Raw genomic sequence first — 22058 nt, forward strand, 5'->3', positions numbered from 1 at the left:
AAGAGCTCAGACAATTCAGGATGAATTGATAAGAAAAAATAAATAAATAAAAAGCAAAACCAAATGAAACACAAAACTTAGCATATCCTGGTAAAATTACTAAAGTCTAATCATAAAGAAAAATATCTACATCCTTTCAGTCATAACAAACCAACATTATTAATTTCGTATGTAACATTATATAGAATGTGGACAGATTTAATTCCCCTTCTATAATGCAGTCTCAGATTGGGTTAACATGAAACAAATAAACTAAATACTGTTTCCTAAACAATGACATAATTAGACTAAGCAAAGAAAGGTTGAAAATAATACTTTGTAATAGAAAAACAGGTACATGAAAACAAAATGAGCACAAACAGGAATATTCACATTAGATATACCGAAATTTGAGAATAAATATATAATGGTGACATTATTGGTGAATAATAATACATTATTAAGAAGAAATAGCCATCATAAACATGACATTGATTGATTTCATAATAAAATAAATTCCATAATAAATTAAATTAATTTTATAATAAAATAAAATTTTATAGTAAAATACATCATAGAGAGATAGAAGTAATGAAAGAGGAATTAGGAGAGGGGGAAGAAGGCATAGAATGAAAAGAAGAAAATCAGAAAATTAACTTTCCCAAATAGACAATATGCATATATTATATAAATATCCACTGGTATAAGCTGTTAGTAAAACCTCTCAAGTTGCTACCACAAGGAAAACTTAGACAATTAAGATTTTATAGGCTATGTCCTCTTATTATAATATAATAAAGTTAGATATGAGTAATAAAAAGGGTGTTAAGAAATAACTACTTGGAAATTTGGAAAAACACATGTATGTGACTCTAGAATCAAAAAGGAAAATTAAAATAATGAAATTTCAAACTATCTAGAAAGCAATGAAAAGGAATATATTTTATACTTATACATATGAAATAAAGTAAACGCTTTGAGGCGAAAAGTTTATAGCTATAATTCATTAAAGAAAAAAGAGGAAAAGTTGCAAAGAATATGGAATTATCTTTTGAGATTAGATAACCAACAAAAACAACAAAAATACAATGATAAAAATTTTAGTAACTAACATGATTTATAAGCTCTCAGCAAATAAATAAGGAAAAAGAGAAACAAATATGTAAATAATATTGGAAAAACAGGTTAAGCTATTTTAAAGAAAATACTAAATGTGACTTTATAAAACAATTGTATATTTGTCTAGAGACATGTGAATCATCAAAATTGATCCAAGAAGAGGTGAAAAGTTTGAGTAAACTAATTGTACTTAAAAACATTAAGAAGGTTAATTAATGCATATTGAAAAATGAGTTCTAGTTGGATAGTGGCAAAATATTTAAATTATAATAAGCTATAGAAAAATACAGAATTTCAAAATTTATTTTATAATGTCAAGTTCCAGTCATCTTCCATGAAGAAACCTTGCTGACCACCCGTAATTCATTAAATACCCCTGGAAAGTCAGGCCTTAGTAGTAGGGATAAACTAGCAATAGACAACAGCTACAACAGACACAAGCCTCAAAAAGTCAAGCTGATTTACGGGTAACTTATGTACCAGCCACAGAAAATCATACAATAACTAACATAAACTAAAGATGAAAAAACTAGAAGATAACAACTGTAACTTAGGATGAAATTAACAGTAATTTAGAATGGGCATACAAAAGATCAGTGAGCTTTATGACACAGCAATATAAACTATCAAAACTAAAGTCTGGAGAAATAAAACACTGAAAAAATAATATGAGATTCAGTGACCTGTGGAACTATACTGGAAACTCTAAGAAGCTTACAGAAATATGTTTGAAAATACAATTAATGGAGGGACCTCCTTTATCTATTATCCTTTATAGCTCCAGGATCTACCTTGTGGCTAAAAATGTCTTGCTTTGCTTCCTTTCTTTATCCTAATTTTAGTTTGAATCTTCACCTATCCTAAAAAGGACAAGGGGAACATTATATTCTCACAGTCAACTTGGATTGCTGGCCACAGACAGAAAGCCATTTTTAGCACTTACTTCCTAACCTTTCTGCTTTTAGAGAGGTTACCATTATACTAAGTATATCTCTGTGTTTGGAAACTTACTCAATATTTGAAGAAGTAGACAACTCAGATAACTTGTGTTTATTCTGTATAAATACATATTATTCATAATTATATAGTCTTCGTAAGTACATGTGCCCCAAAGTGCAGTAGGCCAGAGTTTACCAAAAAGGAAACAAGCCAACTGGAAATGCACACACTTCTGAATAGAAAATTCACTAGAAATATCTCTGAATAATCATTAAGCACATGAAAATGTTCTCACCATCATTAGTTATCAAGGAAATACAAATCAACACCGTAATAAAAACACACCAAATGATGGAAGGTTGTGGAATAACTGGAACTCACATTATTGGTGGCAGTGTTAAATGTTATAGCCATTTGGAAAAATGTATTTAAGTTTCTTATAAAATTAAAACTGTACCTACCCTATGACTCTGCCATTCCAATCCTAAGTATATACCCAAGAAAAATGAAAACGTGTATCCGTAAAATATTTGTATGAAAATATTCATAGTGGCTTTCTTCATAATGGCCCCAAACTAGAAACATTCCATATGTCTATCAATAGGAGTATGGATAAATAATAAAATGGAACACTACAGAGAAATAACAGACTACTGATACATGAAACACCATAGGTTATTCTCCAAAACCTTATGCTGAGCGAAAGAAGCCTTAAACAAAGAGTAAAATTGTTTGATTGCAATTTTATGAACTTACAGAACAAGCAAACCTTATCTATGGTGGAAAAAATTCGGAAAAGCCATTATTTCCATACACATGGGGCAGGAGTTGATTGTAAAGGGCATTCAGAAAATTCCTGGTATTATATAATAGTGAGATTCTATATCTTGATAGCATTATGGGTTACATGGGAGTACACATTTCTCAAAACTTAGCAAAAACACTTAATATTGTATTTTTATTTAGAACAAGAGTTCATATGCTGAATTTTATTCCTTTTTACCCTTAGAAGTTTGTAAACTATACTGACTATTTCTCCCAAACTTTTATAATTATAGGAATCATTTAGCTTATTTATTAAAAATGTGGATTCCCAGGTCTTTTTTCAGAATATTCTAATTCACTATATATGGATTGTAATCCATCATTTTTATAAGTCTCCTGGATAATTATTTTAATTTGTATAATTTGGGAGATTCTGCTTTAAGAAATACACATTTCCATGCTAGAAGCCAAAATTTTAAGGCTCACTGAACTTGCTGGAATATACATTTGCTGTTTTTAATTATTCCCTTTATCACTGATATTCAAAATCAATTTTTACAGTAATGTTGTTATTTATAAAATATGTGGATTATCATGGTCTTCCTTACAAAGAGTTAGTCCCTATTTATAGAAAATTATCATTTCCGGGAACAGATAAACTGTGATTTTTAGAAATGTTAAAAAAATATACCCCGGACGACTTATTTTCCAACATTACTATACAATTAGAAATAAATTTGATGTTATTAATTGCAGAATTTGGTAACAGCCACTTAAGAGTCAGGTAACATTAATCCCTCTTAACATTTTTCCTCAACCATAAAAGAAGACAGTAATAGTATTTGCCCATTAGTTGGGCATTGAATGAGAAATTCTGTGCAAACATGATTTTGTAGATAAAAAATTCACAAGTATTAGTTGGACTGTTTTGGAATTAAAAGATATATATATATAGCTTTGGGGGATAATGCAATAGAGTTCAACAGAATGTACGTAGAATATAAACATTGTAAACAGGTATGCTTAGTTAGGCGAATTTTCTGACAAGCTTGATAATGAAAACCTTAACTTTTTCTGTTTGTCTTCCAAAAATGTGTGTCAGTGTGCATTTGTGTGTGTGTATGTGTATATGAGTATTAATTAGTTCTTTCTTATAGCTTGAATTAGTTCTTCCTTACAGTTTACGTCTATTCATTCAATAAAGGGAGGGATAAGTAATCCCTTTGTTAAAATTGTCCATGCTGTAATGTACATGCTCTGCTGTTTTTCACATTTACACTCAAGATTGCTCCAATATGTTTTGATTGAACTTGCCTCAACCTCAAGACTCCAAGTGCCCTGTGACTTTTCATTCAGACACATGAAAGCTGGGAGTTGTCAGGAACACCTAGATGTATACGTAGCTTTCACAAGTAACATCAAGTGTGCAGGTGAGAGCAGAGGTTAGATTATTTAATATTTCCCATCATCTATAAATAAAAATGGCCTTTTTGAATTGAAAGGCAGAATCAAGTAGTCTCTTATTGTTATTAGGAGGAATTTACTGTTGCTATTAGAAAGATGATAAATTTTGTGAATGCAGATATATTGCAACAACTATGACACACTCCTTCTGGAGCAAATGAAATGTTTCCTACATGTTTAGTTACTGCCATTCTGATATTTATAAGCATATCATTCTTAATTTGACATAATTTATTTTATTCTACAATAAAAAGTTATTAGCCAAAAGGTAAATCTTTCATTGGAAGCACTTCAGGGGGGGGGGGGGCGGTCAAAAATGTCAAATAACCAGTTGGATATTTTCTATTTTTACACCAGTTAGTCTATTCTTAAAAGCAGTGTTTTTTGAGATGTTCAGATTGACTCATTCCACTATGTTAGTTGAAAAGCATTTATTAATGGAAAGATTACAAAAGAAATCGTTCCTTCTTTATTTTAATTTGTTTGGTCTGTTACCAAGGAGTAATTTTGTTGATGCTCTACATATTTTGTGTTTCACAGTAACTGTTAATTATATTTTCACAGAATGGGAATCATGCACACCTTTTGAAGCCAGTGGGATGTAATGAAACAAGAAGTTATTTTGAAGTAAAACAAATCTCCTTTTTAAAAAGTTTACTTTATAAAAATATCAATTCTCAATCTCTCAATACCTGGTTACTGATATATGAAATGGTTCTAAACATGTATAAAATTTTGAGATAAAAATATAATACTTTTAAAAGTATTTAGTACTATAAATCAAAACAATGCTTTCTCAAAATTTTAAAGGAAAAATACAACAATCAGATGTGCAAAATCAAATACATTTAAAATAGTTGTCTTTAAATAATCTCTGAATTCTTCCATGCTCTATTTGTTGTCTGATTCCTTACCTGACTGCATGTCTAGGAGTCAACGTAAGCTAGGTGTTCTGTAATTATTAGCCATTCATTATTCAAGAAAGCGCCTTTTAGCTTGCTAACTGTTCTTTGAATTTCCATCAAAATACTGGCTAAAGTGATATAATAAATGTGAGCAATTCTTTGAGTATCTTTGTTTATCATTGAATCCGGGAGATATGAAAATATTGAGGTTATTGAAAAATTCTCTGAGTATCTTTTCCCTTTAGTTTGACTTACAATCTTTTCAACTCTGCTGGGATATATTCAAGTTATCCGATCACAAATGATATATATTTGTAATTGAATGCTATCAAATTGTTCCATCTTTATGCTGCCTTTTGTTGTTAAAATCTGCTATCAAGGGAACACATTTGTGTTGGTATTTCTCTCATTGATTCTATAGAGTCTTGAGTATAGAGTGTTTAGAATTTTGAGATTTGCCTGTCTTTTTTAAAAAACATTTGCCTGCTTTTGTTTGTCTTTGCATTAGCCAAGCTGGTTCTTCATAAACATATTTTCCTTCCATAAAACCATTCTGGAACAAATCAGGACATAAAATTTAAAACAATGTTTTATGTTTTCAAATATGTATCAAGTTTTAAATTTTGCATTGTGTGACCTTGTGTTTTCTGGTTGTTTTCTCCACTTACTTTACTTCAAGAAGGATGAATCTGACTGGAAACCAGTGCTACTTCCATTTTCTTAAAAGTTAATAAGACTATTGCTGTTCCATATTTATTGTTTCTACTCCCAAATCTCCCAGTTCTTTTGAAATGACAGCAATCAGACTCATGTTCCCACTACTCCACTGAAAACAAATCATTGTCACTAGTAAGCTCTATTTTAACAAATCCAACAATTAATCCCTTGTCCTAAAATTTCTTGACCTCACTGCAACATTCTAAATAGCCAATCACTGTCTTCCTTACTATAGCTGTATGGAAGAAACTCCTAATCATTACTTTACTTATTTTTTCCTTCTTCAATAGTAATAAAGTTTTAGCTGGACACACTGCCATCTCTTTAAAAACTGTATTTTCAAATTCTGCAGCAGCTACGTAGGGCCATGAAATCAGGTACTTGCCATTAGGATGTGTGCAGAAGTGATGTGTGCCTCTTCAGGATTAGGACCTTAAAATAAATGGGAGTAAACTCCCTTTGCCACTTCTTTCTTTTCCGTCATCTGGGAGATGACTGGAACAGGAACAGACACATGGACCCAGAGATGGAAGTCATATTGAGAGTAACAAAACTGCCTTAACAACCTGGACTGTGAATTCCTGGACTACTGCATTAAAACAATTCTATTTAACCCAACGTGTGCTTCAATTTTTGTCTTACAATACCTTAGCTTGTACACAAAATTCTTCAGTACACTTACAGGACTACTTATTCTCTTGCTTTCCCTGTCAGTTATTTGGTCACTTCTTCTATGTGTCACTTATATGCTATTTCTCTTCTTTTTTGCCAAAAAATTTAGCTACCCATGGTTCAGTCTTCCACTCCTTTCTCTTCTTTATATAATCCTTGGCTCCATGGCTTTAAATAGCACCTATATGTTGATAACTTCTGTGGAATATTTTTTTTCAAAACTCCATTAAGTCATATTTTCACTTGAAAAACTACCAGGAATCTCAAATGTAACATGTTGAAAAGGAATCTTGATTTTCTTCCAAGTCTCTTCCTCCGTCACCTCATCTTAGTGTATGGCAGATCCAATAACCAACATCCTTAGATGTCAACTTTGCACTTATCTCTCATATCCAAATCTCATCAGGAAGTTGGAGTCAATTTGTTTCTTCAAAATATCTCATTAAGAACCTCTTAACCCAAGTCCCTCTGACATTAATAAAAGTCATTATCTTCCCTCACCTTGACCATTTGGTTTCTTTATTCCTTTCTTGCTATCCTGTACAATTTTCTCCATTGAGTAAACATCAAGATATGTGCTACACGCCAATTGGATTATGCTGCTTTCCTTTTCCAAATCCTCCAGTCTTCCTAAAACAAAATCTAAATTTCTCAGTGTGTCCTACAGGCTGGTATAGTAAATATTCCTTGTTTGTGACTTCATTTCCTCCCATTCATGGCCTTATCTTACACCATTAAATCCACACTGCCTTATAGCGTGTGGCTCTGTTTTGATCATAGCTCTCTCATCACCAACAGATTTTATGTTACTTGCCCCCATGTGTTATATATTTGTGTTTGTGTGTGCATGTGCATGTATTTGTAACTCCACCCACTCAACTGTAAGCTCCTTAAGGGCAAACTTTCTTTATTTTACTACTGCATTCTGAGAGACAGTACAGTGCCTGAAAAATAGTAACAGTCACTATATTATGAATGAATATATCAATGAACAAATAAAAATAAATAAGATTTGGCTGAGAAGTTGAAAGCTGAAACATATCTACATAGAAGAGTGGAGTGACAAATGCAAGAAGAGGCATATGCAAAGTGCGTGAAATGGATGACAGCATGGCACATTGAAGAGACTCTAAGTGCCTGAATACTCCTGAAAACACATGATATTAGGTTGGAGAGATGAGACAGTCTTTGATGATGAAGAGCCTGGTGATACATATTTAAGACACTGGATTTTACTGTGGGAGAACTGGAAAGCCAGGGAAGGATTTTACAAAATGATTCTGAATTGAACATCTACAATGTTCCAGGCTACATATTAGATATTGTACACATATTAAAATTTGTATTAAATTTACAAGGTACATATTATCATTCTCATTTAACAGATGAAATTGAATTTCTCAGATCCCAAGGGCATGGCTTCTAAGTGGTAACCTACGGTTTAAGTCATGTCAGTCTGACTAAAATCTGACTAAAACTAAAATGCTTTTACTACTACATTTAATCTTGAATATGCAAAAGAAGGCTTCACACTATTGTTTTGAAGATTGATGAATCATTTCAAATACAGATATACACATTTTCTGTATTTAATAAAATAATAGTTCATAGTGTAACTGTAATAAGGAACTCCCATTTAATTTAGAATAAAACGTTAAAAAATTTCTTCATAGTATCAAAATTATCCCCAACTACTGAGTAAATATTGATGTGTGTGTATATGTGTGTACATGTATGGGCACCTATTAGAGATGGCTTTGTATTTTTCCTTCTGCTTGTTTTCCATCAAGAAGTATAGATCAAGTCTTTAGACCTCGCACCATCTAAGCTGTGAGAAAGAATTGGTCTTGTTTTTAAAGGTCATTTTGTTCTATATTACAGGCTATGATCTTAAACTTAGTCAGAAAAGAAGGCAAACTACTTCCATATACATATATATATGTATATGTATCTATATGTATTTGTATTCCTATAAAATTATTAGTTGATCAGGAATAGCATTTCCTAATGGTCACCTTTATTTAAAAGAAAATATTCCAAAACAACATTAGATTTTAAATAGTACTAAAATTTCTTGTATAATAGTAATAAATGCCTCTATCTCTGATTTTTTTTCTATAAGGAGAGAAAATCCAATATCAAAAATCCCAAAGTTATAGTATACAACATATGTGAGTCATTTGGTATTTTATTTATTTGCTCATACTCTGTAAATCTATTAAACAGAAGACCCTTGTCTCAATTCTGTTCTAAAATTTGTTCTTGTATTATTCCATTGATAGCATCTTATTTTCCAGTCTCTTATATTCATTCCACTTGGATGTTGGGGCTTTTAGATTAATCCTCTTTGTCTTTTATGTTTTCTCATGTTTTCTTTCTATTTGACTTTTGCTTTTAAGTTCTTCAGTAATTCCCCAAATCTTTCATTTCACCAATACACTAAACCTTTAATTATATTTTAATTTTAAAGAATTTTCTGTTTTAACTATTCTCCTCATTATAAACAGTTGGGCTGTTTGCAGCTATTATGAATAAAACTGCTCTGAACATTTTTATGCAAGTCTTTTTATGGTCATTTAACTTCGTATCTCTTGGGTAAATAATTGGGTGAATATCCAGGAATAGAATTGCTGGGACTTAAAACAGGTTTATGATCAATGTTATAAGAAATTTCCATACAGCTTGCCAGTGTGGTTGTACCATTTTATATTGACACAGTAATATATAAAAGTATCAGTTGCTCCACATCCTCACCAACAGTTGATGTCATTAGTCTTTTTAATTCAATCATTTATGTGAGTATAAAATAGTATTTCTTGGTAGTTTAAACTGGCATTTCCCTAATTATTATTAATTTCAGCACTTTGCATGTGTTTATTGGTCATTTCTAAAATGTCTGTTCAAGTCCTTTGTCCATTTTACTCATTTGTCTTTTAATTATTGAGTTGTAGGATTCTTCATATTCTGGATAAAGTCATTTGTCAGATAAACGTATTGAAAGAGTTTCTCCCGGTGTGTGGCTAGGTTATCCACTTCCTTTTTGCTTTCATATGTTACAAGCATATGTTTTTAATTTTTAATGATGTATTACTCAATATTTGTCCTCTATGGTTATTGCTTTATGTGGACTATCTTTAATATCCATTTAATATTACACTCCAAGTCTTCCCCATTTATACTACACAGAATTTATGATTCCCTTCATTTTGTTTCACCTTTTCTCCTTTCCAGTCTTAATCACTACCTACCATGACATAAAATTTAGTAATTTATAAAATTTATTGTTTATTACTGAATATTAGCTGCTTATTATCCATTTCTCTCAGTAAAATGGAAATTCCTTAAAAACAGGCACATTATCTCTATGTTGACTGATATATCAAAAAAATGACTGGAGTGGGTTTTCACGAAATGCTGGTTGAATGAATAAACAGATAAATAAATGAGTAGTATATGTGTCTTGATTTGGTTTTCCCTCATGCTTTTATAAGAGTAAGTCTTCTTGGATGAGCTATTTTTTTATGAGGTTCATACAGAGGTGGGCCGCATTCTTCTTTGAAGGAAGCAGGAATTATTATTTTTTTAAATGTTTATAACTGTGTATGTATGTAAGTTAACTCCTAGTCCTTATAACTGAGATCCACATTCACAGTTAGAGGACATTTCCTCTCTTCTATCCCGATTATCTACTCCATCTTGTATAAACTGATTTTCTGAATGAGTCCTCATTTAGACCCACACATGTATTCCAAACTACATCCAGGGATGCTCTCACTTCTAGCCCACAAAATTTTGTTCCATTTTTTTTTCAAACCCATTATTGTTTTATTTCCTTAGTTTGTGCAACTTTCTTGAGAGAAAAAAATTAATAAAATCAATAATATTAATAACAAGTTTAGCTAACATTCAAAAGCATTAATAGTGTCTAACATTCAAATAATCCTTACTGTGTGACTTGCTTGACTTACTATAGTTCTAAGTGATATATGTATACATACAGATATAGAGTAACATTTAATTTTCTCAGTGACACTATGAAATAGGTCATATACTGATTTCCATTTTAAATTGAGGTTACTGAGATAAAAATTTTAGGTAAATACACTTAAGTTCAAAAAGATTTTAAATGTTAGAGATGTGTTTCTAATTCAGGTGTAATGGCTGAAGAGTCTATGTTCTTAAATGCCATGTAGAGAAATGTCATCTGCCTTTTTTATAGGGTACACATCTTTGAATGTTCCCTCTTTCAATGACCAAAACAGAACAAGAAAATTGATTTTATTCAAGCTATTGCAATAGGGAGAACACCCCAGATCCGAAGATGAGAGTATCTTGGCAGGATGATATTGCCTTATACTTTTATAAAAAGCAGGAGACAAGTTATAGTTGGAATGATTTACTATTGGAATTGATCTTGCAATTAGGGGGATCTCAGTCAGTCAGAAAAACAGGAAATATTTATCTCTGTGTCTAATAATTTAGAGGTAGAAACAGTTCAGCTAATCATTCATGCGGCAATGGATAGGAAGTTGGAGGGTCTGTGTCTGACCTTGTTGTGTTCGGTAAAAGGCTAAAGATCTGTGTTTAGCCTTGTCATAGGTAAACAAAGGTGTTACTCATGTGTCTTACAGGGGTCATGAAAAAGAGTGGACAATAGGTCTTACTAAAGCATATGAGGAAGGATGGTTCTTTGTGGTAAGCCATTTTCTATGACACAAAATTATGTAAGGTGATTTATCAAACTTTGCTGTTTTTAGGGCTCAGGTGAAATTCAACATTTTCACCTCTTAGGGACTTTCCACACCTCTACTTAATGCTCATTGCATTCGACCAGTTTTCTTTATGTATTGTGGTTTGAGGTTACAGTTGTCTCCTAATATTATTAAAACTTTCTGAGAGGAGATGGTGATAATTTTTTCCAAACTGTGCTAAAAATAAATATTAGATCCAATACCATAGAAGAGATACTTAGGACAATGAAAGTATTTCCATAGCACATATGTTACTTATTTCTATTCTTTTTTATAGCTTCCTTCTTTGGCTGTTTCCTTTTTTATTTCCTAGAAATGTGTCATTATCACGGTTCATGTAGAAATTTTATAATCATATCATTTATAAGAATTCCACTTTATTCTCTAACAAAAATTCTTTTATGCAGACAACTTTACTATCCTGCCAAACTTTATAGAATCAGAACTAGTACAAGTATTTCCAGATAATTAAATGGAAATTTAATTAGAGTGAAATTTCTTTGAAGTATTACTGAAAAGTTTGTTATTTAATTTATTTTTCAAAAACACACAATGTACGTATAAGCTATGAAGTGAAAGATAGGTCTATATAAATTGGCTGAGGCTATCTATTTGGTAATTATTGTATAATATATTTTAAATATATTGAAAAAGGTGTATTTATCATTGTTTTTTATTACTTAAAAGGAATGTTTGTCTTCTTTATGGAATAGGTTATATATCAGAATTCACCGCTTGCATACTTAACTCATTATCTACAAACTGCCATGTGTGTGAATGGCCTTGTAGCCCAAGGAGAAAGGTCCAAGGAAGACTCAAAGATAATAATGATAGCCATGCAAGGAAGGCCTCACTGACCATTTTCCTCCCTAGAAATGAGCTAAGATGTTTGGATTTTGCTAAAACCAATAATCATGGTATTAATTTTTCATCAAAAGTTTGGTTATGATCATTAATACAAACACAATTCTATTTCAGCCTATATTTTATATTATTTATGTAATATAAGTGAACAATAGATGTGAGGCCTTTTATAATATTACTAACCAATAATTCCAACCTCAAAAGGAAGCTGTGTTGAGGGCAAAATAATAAGGCATTTACATAGTGAAACAATATAAGAAAAATGATATTATATAAATACATCAATATGAAGCTTATATATATTTTCCCACTTTGGGGGAATGGGTTGTGGCAGATGACCAAAATTTATCTGAAAAAAAATAAATGGATACCAATTAAAGTTACTATCAAGTATGAGCCTCAAATATTCAAAATGAATATTACCCAGAGAATGTGGGGGAATCACAATTATCATTGGCCTATTTATTACTTCAATTGTGCTTACACATTCAGTGCCTCAAACTTAACAGAAATTAAAAACAAAATTGGAGACAGTATAGTAGAAAGGAAAAGAGATGATTAAACAGCTAGAAAATCAGGATAACATGTAAACACTAAAGAATTATGTTTGTATGACTTGGATAAAACACAGCTAATGAAAGGATCTAGTAATAGCATAGTATGCAATGATTGAATGGTCTGCTCCAGGTATAGATGAACAATTGTTCTCCCCTTGGACCAGAGCAGGACCAGAGAACTAAACTAAATTGCAACAGAAATGATTTATGTTAAAAATTTTTAAATGAAGGAGATATTGCTCTAATAATTGTCCTCAAGTTTATATCATTCTCCATAAAATTTCAAAGAAAAAAGTGCATGGAATTTTTAAAGATGGTCTATAATTAATTAGAAATTTAGTCTTCCTAAATCTACCTTTCCTCATCTATGAATAATAGATATTTATTTATATTTTCATAATGATTTATTACTGGTGTTCTTTCACCGTCATCTCATTTTTGTCACCACAACAACTCTATGAATTAGATGTGGCAAGAATTCATATCTCCTTTTTACAGTTCAGGAGACAGATGCTCAGAGCTCCTGGGGTTCTTAAAGATGTCAACCTAGTTCCCAGGATTCTTAAAGAACTTGTACTTCCCCTGCACCATGCTCAACTAAATGGGGCTTATTCATGTTGCTGTTTCATTTTTGAACTTTCATGGTATTATTGCAAATGCAGCAGGGGCTAACATCACACATGAGAGCAATATAAAAGGCCAAATCAATAAATCTCTCCCAGCACTCTCCTGGTCTCTATTCAGATAGTATAAACAAAAGAGAAGATTAAGATGTACATAATTACAAAGTATTACTTGAAGTTAACATTAATCCAAAGAAAGTAAAAAGTAGATATTTCAGTGTAACATATTAATGTTAAAAGCATAGAATTCAATGACCCAAGGACACATTTAACCTCTTTAAATTTCAATGCAAAATGTGTATTGTTTTGCTTAATAAATCTCCACTAATTTAATTGATATATCATCTGGATATTTTAGTAAATTTTGACTTTGCAATGAGGATCCTGTTTGTATTGCACTGATAATCAATTAATTATAGCATAATTATTACACAGTATTGATGATGAAAAAATTAAAAATGTCAAATTATTTATATGAAAAATGCTATGCATAAATATAAAGCTAATTGTGTAATTAGACTAAAATAGGAAAAATCATCTGTCTTTGATGTTTATAGAATATTAAGTTGAAACACCTAATATCAATTATCAACTCTAAATGGATTTTAATATAATTTGAAATTCAACAAAATTTTTTATCTGGTAACAAGTCTCTGCCCTAAAGTGGGAGTGGTAAATGGATAAATAGGTTAAATTCTCTTTATTGGGAAATTGCATAAAAATATATGTTGAGATTTTACTGGTTTGTAAAGGGAGCAGCAGACAAAATATATACAAAAGAAAAAGTCTAAGAGATTTGCTGAGTAATATTGATGGCAGGGTGCAGAAAATAAGACTTGTTTATAAGATAATAGCCTTTAGAGTCAAAAGGATCAAATATTGGCAATTTCATATGATTCACCGATAGAATTCTTAATGGACCCTAAAGACACTGCTTTCTTGGTATAGCCTACTGTCCTTATTCCAGTGAATTTTCTCTGTGAATCTGTTATTCTTGCAAAAATTATGTATGCAAATTTTTTAAGAAATGATAAGGAATGTTTTGAAGAGGGAGCTAGGGAATTTATTTTGAAGCTATGTTTGCATAATTAATACTCTCATTTCATTCATATTTTATGTTTATTTGATGTGTCCCTGTGTATTACACAAAGCAACTTCCTGTCTCCTTGGCAGTTACAGCTTACTATGGAAGGAGACTACAAAGAAGAGTGAACTCTTTCCATAGCAAATAGAAAAGAAGGGTAGTAGGAATTGTTTAAAGTATGGACTTTGGAGACAGAGAAACATGGCTTCAGTTTGTTTTTCCTTGCTTGATCCCATTACTGTATATTCTCCCATGTTTTCACATCTTGAGTAACAACACTATCAGTTATATAAGCTTGAAATCTAGGGGACATTCTTGGGTCCTTCCTGAGGCCACCTGTTTGATCTCTCAAGAATCCTGACAATATTAACTCGAAGTGTATCTAAAATCCATAACTTTCTTTCCACCATGACTACTACACTACTACTACCACACACACACTCATACATATACACACATATTTGGAAGTAGATAAATACCCACAAATTTACTGAGTGCTTCCTATGCCAATCACTGTATCTTTAAATTGAATAATGACTGCAAACAAATGAAGTGGCATTACTTTCCCCATTTACAAATGATGAAAATGATACTCAGAGAATTTACTCATATGGCTCATTATTACTTAGCTCATAAGGAATACTGCTAAGATTTGAACTTAGGCAATTCTATTCCAGTGTCACAGAGTTCCTAAGCATCAATCATAGAGTGTTTCCTTCTCCAGACCAGTCAGTTCACTATCAGCACATGCTTGTATAGAGGGAATAATCACAACGTTCTCTTTATTTCCTCCTCTATGCCACTCTATTCCAAACTCCTCACTGATGCAATATTGATAATTTAAAATTTACACAGGGAGAGTGGTTCAAGGTGAAAGAGTAGAAGGATGTGTGCTCACTCCCTCTTGTGAGAGCACAGGAATCACAATTAACTGCTGAACAATCAACAGGAAGACACTGGAACTCACCAGAAAAGATACCCCACATCCAAAGACAAAGGAGAAGTCGCAATGAGATGGTAGGAGGGGCTCAATCACAATACAATCAAATCCCATAACTTCTGGGTGGGGGACTCACAAACTGGAGAACAATTATACCACAGAAGTCCACCCAATGGAGTGAAGGTTCTGAGCCCCAAGTCAGGCTTCCTAATCTGGGGGTTCAGCAAGGGGAGGAGGAATTCCAGAGAATCAGAATTTGAAGGCTAGAGGGATTTCATTGCAGGACTTTGACAGAACTGGGGGAAACAGAGACTCCACTCTTGGAGGGCACACACAAGGTAGTGTGCACATCAGGACCCAGGGGGAAGGGGCAGTGACCCCGTAGGAGACTGAACCAGACCTACCTGCTAGTGTTGGAGGGTCTACTGTAGGGGTGGAGGGTGGCTGTAGCTCACTGTGGGGACAAGGACACTGGCAGCAGAAGCTCTGGGAAGTACTCCTTGGCATGAGCCCTCCCAGAATCCATCATTAGCCTCACCAAAGAGCCTGTAGGTTCCAGTGCTGGATTGCTTCAGGCCAAAAATCCAACAGGAAGGGAGCTCAGCCCCACTCATCAGCAGAAAAGCAGATTAAAGTTTTACTGAGCTCTGCCCACCAGAGCAACACCCAACTCTACCCACCACCAGTCCCTCCCATCAGGAAGCTTGCACAAGCCTCTTAGATAGCTTCATCCACCAGAAGGCAGACAGCAGAAGCAAGAAGAACTACAATCCTGCAGCCTGTGGAATGAAAAACACATTCACAGAAAGACAGACAAAATGAAAAGGCAGAGGACTATGTACCAGATGAAGGAACAAGATTAAACCTCAGAAAAACAATTAATTAAGTGGAGATCGACAACCTTCCAGAAAAAGAATTCAGAATAATGATAGTGAAGATGATCCAGGACCTCGGAAAAAGAATGGAGGCAAAGATCGAGAAAATGCAAGAAATGTTTAACAAAGACCTAGAGGAATTAAAGGAAAAACAAACAGAGATGAACAATACAATAACCAATATGAAAAATACCCTAGAAGGAATCAATAGCAGAATAACTGAGGCAGAAGAATGGATAAGTGACCTGGAAGACAGAAAGGTGGAGTTCATTGCCGTGGAACACAATAAAGAAAAAAGAATGAAAAGAAATGAAGACAGACTAAGAGACCTCTGGGACAACATTAAATGCACTGGTATTCGCATTATAGGGTTCCCAGAAGGAGAAGAAGAGAGAAAGGATCCAAGAAAATATTTGAAGAGATTACAGTCAGAAACTTCCCTAACATGAGAAAGGAAATAGCCACCCAAGTCCAGGAAGCACAGAGAGTCCCAGGCAGGATAAACCCAAGGAGAAAAACTCCGAGACACACAGTAATCAAATTGACAAAAATTAAACACAAAGAAAATTTATTAAAAGTAACAAGGGAAAAATGACAAATAACATACAAGGGAACACCCATAAGGTTAACAGCTGATTTCTCAGCAGAAACTCTACAAGCCAGAAGGGAGTGGCACGATATATTTAAAGTGATGAGAGGGAAGAACTGACAACCAAGATTACTCTAGCTGGCAAGGATCTCATTCAGATTAGACTGAGAAATCAAAAGCTTTACAGACAACAAAAGGTAAGAGAATTCAGCACCACCAAACCAGCTCTACAACAAACGCTAAAGGCACTTCTCTAGGCAGGAAACACAAGAGAAGGAAAAGACCTACAATAACAAACCCAAAACAATTAAGAAAATGGTAATAGGAACATACATATCAATAATTACCTTAAATGTAAATGGATTAAATGCTCTAACCAAAAGACATAGACTGGCTGAATGGATACAAAAACAAGACCCATATATATGCTGTCTACAAGAGACCCACTTCAGACCTAGGGACACATAAAGACTGAAAGTGAGGGGATGGAAAAAGATATTCCATGCAAATGGAAATCAAAAGAAAGCTGCAGTAGCAATACTCATATAAGATAAAATGGACTTTAAATTAAAGAATGTTAAAAGAGACAAGGAAGGACACTACATAATGATCAAGGGATCAATCCAAGAAGAAGATATAAAAATTATAAGTATATATGCACCCAACATAGGAGCACCTCAATACATAAGGCAACTGCTAACAACTATAAAAGAGGAAATCGACAGTAACACAATAATAGTGGGGGACTTTAACACCTCACTTACACCAATGGACAGATCATCCAAACAGAAAATTAATAAGGAAACACAAGCTTTAAATGACACAACAGACCAGATAGATTTAATTGATATCTATATGACATTCCATCCAAAAACAGCAGATTACACTTTCTTCTCAAGTGCACACAGAACACTCTCCAGGACAGATAACATCTTGGGTCACAAATCAAGCCTCAGTAAACTGAAGGCGATATATGACAAACCCACAGCAAACAACATTTTCAATGGTGAAAAACTGAAAGCATTTCCTCTAAGATCAGGAACAAGACAAGGATGTCCACACTTGCCACTGTTATTCAACATAGTTTTGGAAGTCCTAGCAACAGCAATCAGAGAAGAAAAAGAAATAAAAGGAATCCAAATTGGAAAAGAAGAAGTAAAACTGTCACTGTTTGCAGGTGACATGATCCTATACATAGAGAATCCTAAAGATGCCACCAGAAAACTACTAGAGCTCATAAATAAATTTTGTCAAGTTGCCGGATACAAAATTAATGTACAGAAATCAATTGCATTCCTATACACTAACAATGAAAGATCAGAAAGAAAAATTAAGGAAACAATCCCATTCACCATTGCAACAAAAACAACAGAATACCTAGGAATAAACTTACCTAAGGAGACGAAAGTCCTGTATGCAGAAAACTATAAGACAATGAAAGAAATCACTGATGAAAGAAATCAAAGATAACACAAACAGATGGAGAGATATACCATGTTCTCGGCTTGGAAGAATCAATATTGTGAAAATGACTATACCACCCAAAGCAATCTACAGATTCAATGCAATCCCTATCAAATTACCAATGGCATTTTTTACAGAACTAGAAAAAGAAATCTTAAAATTTGTATGAAGCCACAAAGACCCTGAATAGCCAAAGCAATCTTGAGAAAGAAAAACGGAGCTGGAGGAATCAGGCTCCTGGGCTTCAGACTGTACTACAAAGCTACAGTAATCAAGACAGTATGGTTCTGGCACAAAAAGAGAAATATAGATCAATGGAACAGGATAGAAAACCCAGAGATAAACCCATGCAACTATGGTCAACTAATCTATGACAAAGGAGGCAAGGATATACAATGGAGAAATGGCAGTCTCTTCAATAAGTGGTGCTGGGAAAACCAGACAGCTACATGTAAAAGAATGAAATTAGAACACTCCCTAACACCATACACAAAAGTAAACTCAAAATGGATTAAAGACCTAAATGTAAGACTGGACACTATAAAACTCTTAGAGGAAAACATAGGGAGAACACTCTTTGACATAAATCACAGCAAGATCTTTTTTGAACCATCGCCTAGAATAATGGAAATAAAAACAAAAATAAACAAATGGGACCTAATGAAACTTCAAAGCTTTCACACAGCAAAGGAAACTATAAACAAGACAAAAAGACAACCTTCAGAATGGGAGAAAATATTTGCAAACGACTCAAAGGACAAAGGATTAACCTCTAAAATATATAAACAGCTCATGCAGCTCAATATTAAAAAACAAACAACCCAATCAAAAAATGACCTAAAAAGACATTTCTCCAAAGAAGACATACAGATGGCCAAGAGGCACATGAAAACCTGCTCAACATCACTAATTATTAGAGAAATGCAAATCAAAACTACAATGAGGTATCACCTCACACTGGTTAGAATGGGCATCATCAGAAAATCTATAAACAACAAATGCTGGAGAGGGTGTGGAGAAAAGGGAACCCTCTTGCACTATTGGTGGGAATGTAAATTGATACAGCCACTATGGAGAACAGTATGGAAGTTCCTTGGAAAACTAAAAATAGAATTACCATATGACCCAACAATCCCACTAATGGACATATAACCAGAAAAAAACATAATTCAAAAAGACATAGGCAGATTCTGAGCGGGCGCGTGAACTGCTCCCTGCGTAGTGGCTATGGCTCTCCACGTCCCCAAGGCCCCGGGCTTTGCCCAGATGCTCAAGGAGGGAGTGAAGCATTTTTCAGGGTTAGAAGAGGCTGTGTACAGGAACATACAGGCTTGCAAGGAGCTTGCCCAGACAACTCGTGCAGCATATGGACCAAATGGAATGAACAAAATGATTATCAACCACCTGGAGAAGTTGTTTGTGACAAATGATGCAGCGACTGTTTTAAGAGAGCTAGAAGTACAGCATCCTGCTGCAAAAATGATTGTAATGGCCTCTCACATGCAAGAGCAAGAGGTTGGAGATGGCACAAACTTTGTACTGGTTTTTGCTGGAGCTCTTCTAGAATTAGCTGAAGAGCTTCTGAGACTCGGCCTGTCAGTTTCAGAGGTCATAGAAGGTTATGAAATAGCTTGCAAAAAAGCCCATGAGATTCTACCTGACTTGGTATGTTGTTCTGCAAAAAATCTTCGGGATGTTGATGAAGTGTCAGCTCTACTTCATACCTCCATAATGAGTAAACAATATGGTAATGAAGCATTTCTGGCCAAACTTATTGCTCAGGCATGTGTATCTATTTTTCCTGACTCTGGCCACTTCAATGTTGATAACATCAGAGTTTGTAAGATTCTGGGCTCTGGTATCCATTCCTCTTCAGTATTGCATGGCATGGTGTTTAAGAAGGAAACTGAAGGTGATGTAACATCTGTCAAAGATGCAAAAATAGCAGTGTACTCTTGTCCTTTTGATGGAATGATAACAGAAACTAAGGGAACGGTATTGATAAAGACTGCTGAAGAATTGATGAATTTTAGTAAGGGAGAAGAAAATCTCATGGATACGCAAGTCAGAGCTATTGCTGGTACTGGTGCAAATGTCGTAGTAACAGGTGGCAAAGTGGCAGACATGGCTCTTCATTATGCAAACAAATACAATATCATGTTGGTGAGGCTGAACTCAAAACGGGATCTCAGAAGATTATGTAAAACAGTTGGTGCTACAGCTCTTCCTAGATTGACGCCTCCTGTCCTCGAAGAAATGGGACATTGTGACAGTGTTTACCTCTCAGAGGTTGGAGATACGCAGGTGGTTGTTTTTAAGCATGAAAAGGAAGATGGTGCCATTTCTACCATAGTGCTTCGAGGCTCTACAGACAATCTGATGGATGATATAGAGAGGGCAGTAGATGATGGTGTTAATACTTTCAAAGTTCTCACAAGGGATAAACGTCTTGTGCCCGGAGGTGGAGCAACAGAAATTGAGTTAGCCAAACAGATCACATCGTATGGAGAGACATGTCCTGGACTTGAACAGTATGCCATTAAGAAGTTTGCTGAGGCATCTGAAGCTATTCCCCGGGCACTGGCGGAAAACTCTGGAGTTAAGGCCAATGAAGTAATCTCTAAACTTTATGCAGTACATCAAGAAGGAAATAAAAATGTTGGATTAGATATTGAGGCTGAAGTTCCTGCTGTAAAGGACATGTTGGAAGCTGGTGTTCTAGATACTTACCTGGGAAAATACTGGGCTATCAAACTGGCTACTAATGCTGCTGTCACTGTACTTAGAGTGGATCAGATCATCATGGCAAAACCAGCCGGTGGGCCCAAGCCTCCAAGTGGGAAGAAAGACTGGGATGATGACCAAAATGACTGAATGGCTAGATTTTTACTGTAGGTGAACGCTATGTTTGTAGTAGTACTCTAGGAATTGCCTGATGTTTTCATATTCTCCTAAATTAAGAAGTGTTTTGTGTATCTTGTATTCTCGGCTGGATGATACAATAAACATGTTGTTACTATCAAAAAAAAAAAAAAAAAAAAAAGACATAGGCACCCCAATATTCATTGCAGCACTATTTACAATAGCCAGGCCACGGAAGCAACCTAAATGCCCAATGAAAGATAAATGGATAAAGAAGATGCGGTACATATATACATTGGAATGTTACTCAGCCATAAAAGTGAACAAAACTGGGTCATTTGTAGAGACATGGATGGACGTAGAGACTGTCATACAGAGTGAAATAAGTCAGAAAGAGAAAAACAAATATCGTATATTAACACATATGTGTGGAATCTAGAAAAATGGTACAGATGAACTGGTTTGCAAGGCACAAATAGAGACACAGATGCAGAGAACAAACGTATGGACATCAAGGGGGGAAAGTGGTGGGGAGGGGGCGGTGGTGGGATGAATTGGGAGATTGGGATTGACATATACACACTAATATGTATAAAATAGATAACTAATAAGAACCTGCTGTATAAAAAATTAAATTAAATTAAAAATAAAAATAAAACTTATACAGGATAATGTCAGCTGATTAGGTATATAAGTGGAGATTTTTGGACTGTCTGGTGCAGGGACATGAGTGTCTAACTATGCATAGAGAGACGAATGCAAACATTTCCAAGCTCTTAGGATTCTCATTTAGTGTAGGTGGTGATACTGGCTGCTGTTATGCCTTTGTGCATAAGATGGATAAGCTATATAAGCCTGCACAATGGGAAAGACACTTCAGTGCCAGTGC

General features: G+C 34.1%; 1 protein-coding gene across 1 annotated transcript; it reads left to right on the forward strand.

Annotated features, from left to right (window-relative positions):
* Positions 1-19516: 19516 nt before the first annotated feature.
* Positions 19517-21331, forward strand: LOC133100675 (T-complex protein 1 subunit theta-like). Its single transcript, XM_061205039.1, has one exon. The coding sequence runs from the start codon at positions 19535-19537 to the stop codon at positions 21179-21181; it is 1647 nt and encodes a 548-aa protein (XP_061061022.1). The 5' UTR covers positions 19517-19534; the 3' UTR covers positions 21182-21331.
* Positions 21332-22058: the final 727 nt, after the last annotated feature.

Source organism: Eubalaena glacialis, chromosome 11 (assembly GCF_028564815.1).
Source record: "Eubalaena glacialis isolate mEubGla1 chromosome 11, mEubGla1.1.hap2.+ XY, whole genome shotgun sequence".
NCBI lineage: Eukaryota > Metazoa > Chordata > Mammalia > Artiodactyla > Balaenidae > Eubalaena > Eubalaena glacialis.

What these genes read in the sequence shown, in the direction of transcription:
- LOC133100675 (XM_061205039.1), top strand. Translation starts at nt 19,535, where the DNA reads ATGGCTCTCCACGTCCCCAAGGCCCCGGGCTTTGCCCAGATGCTCAAG.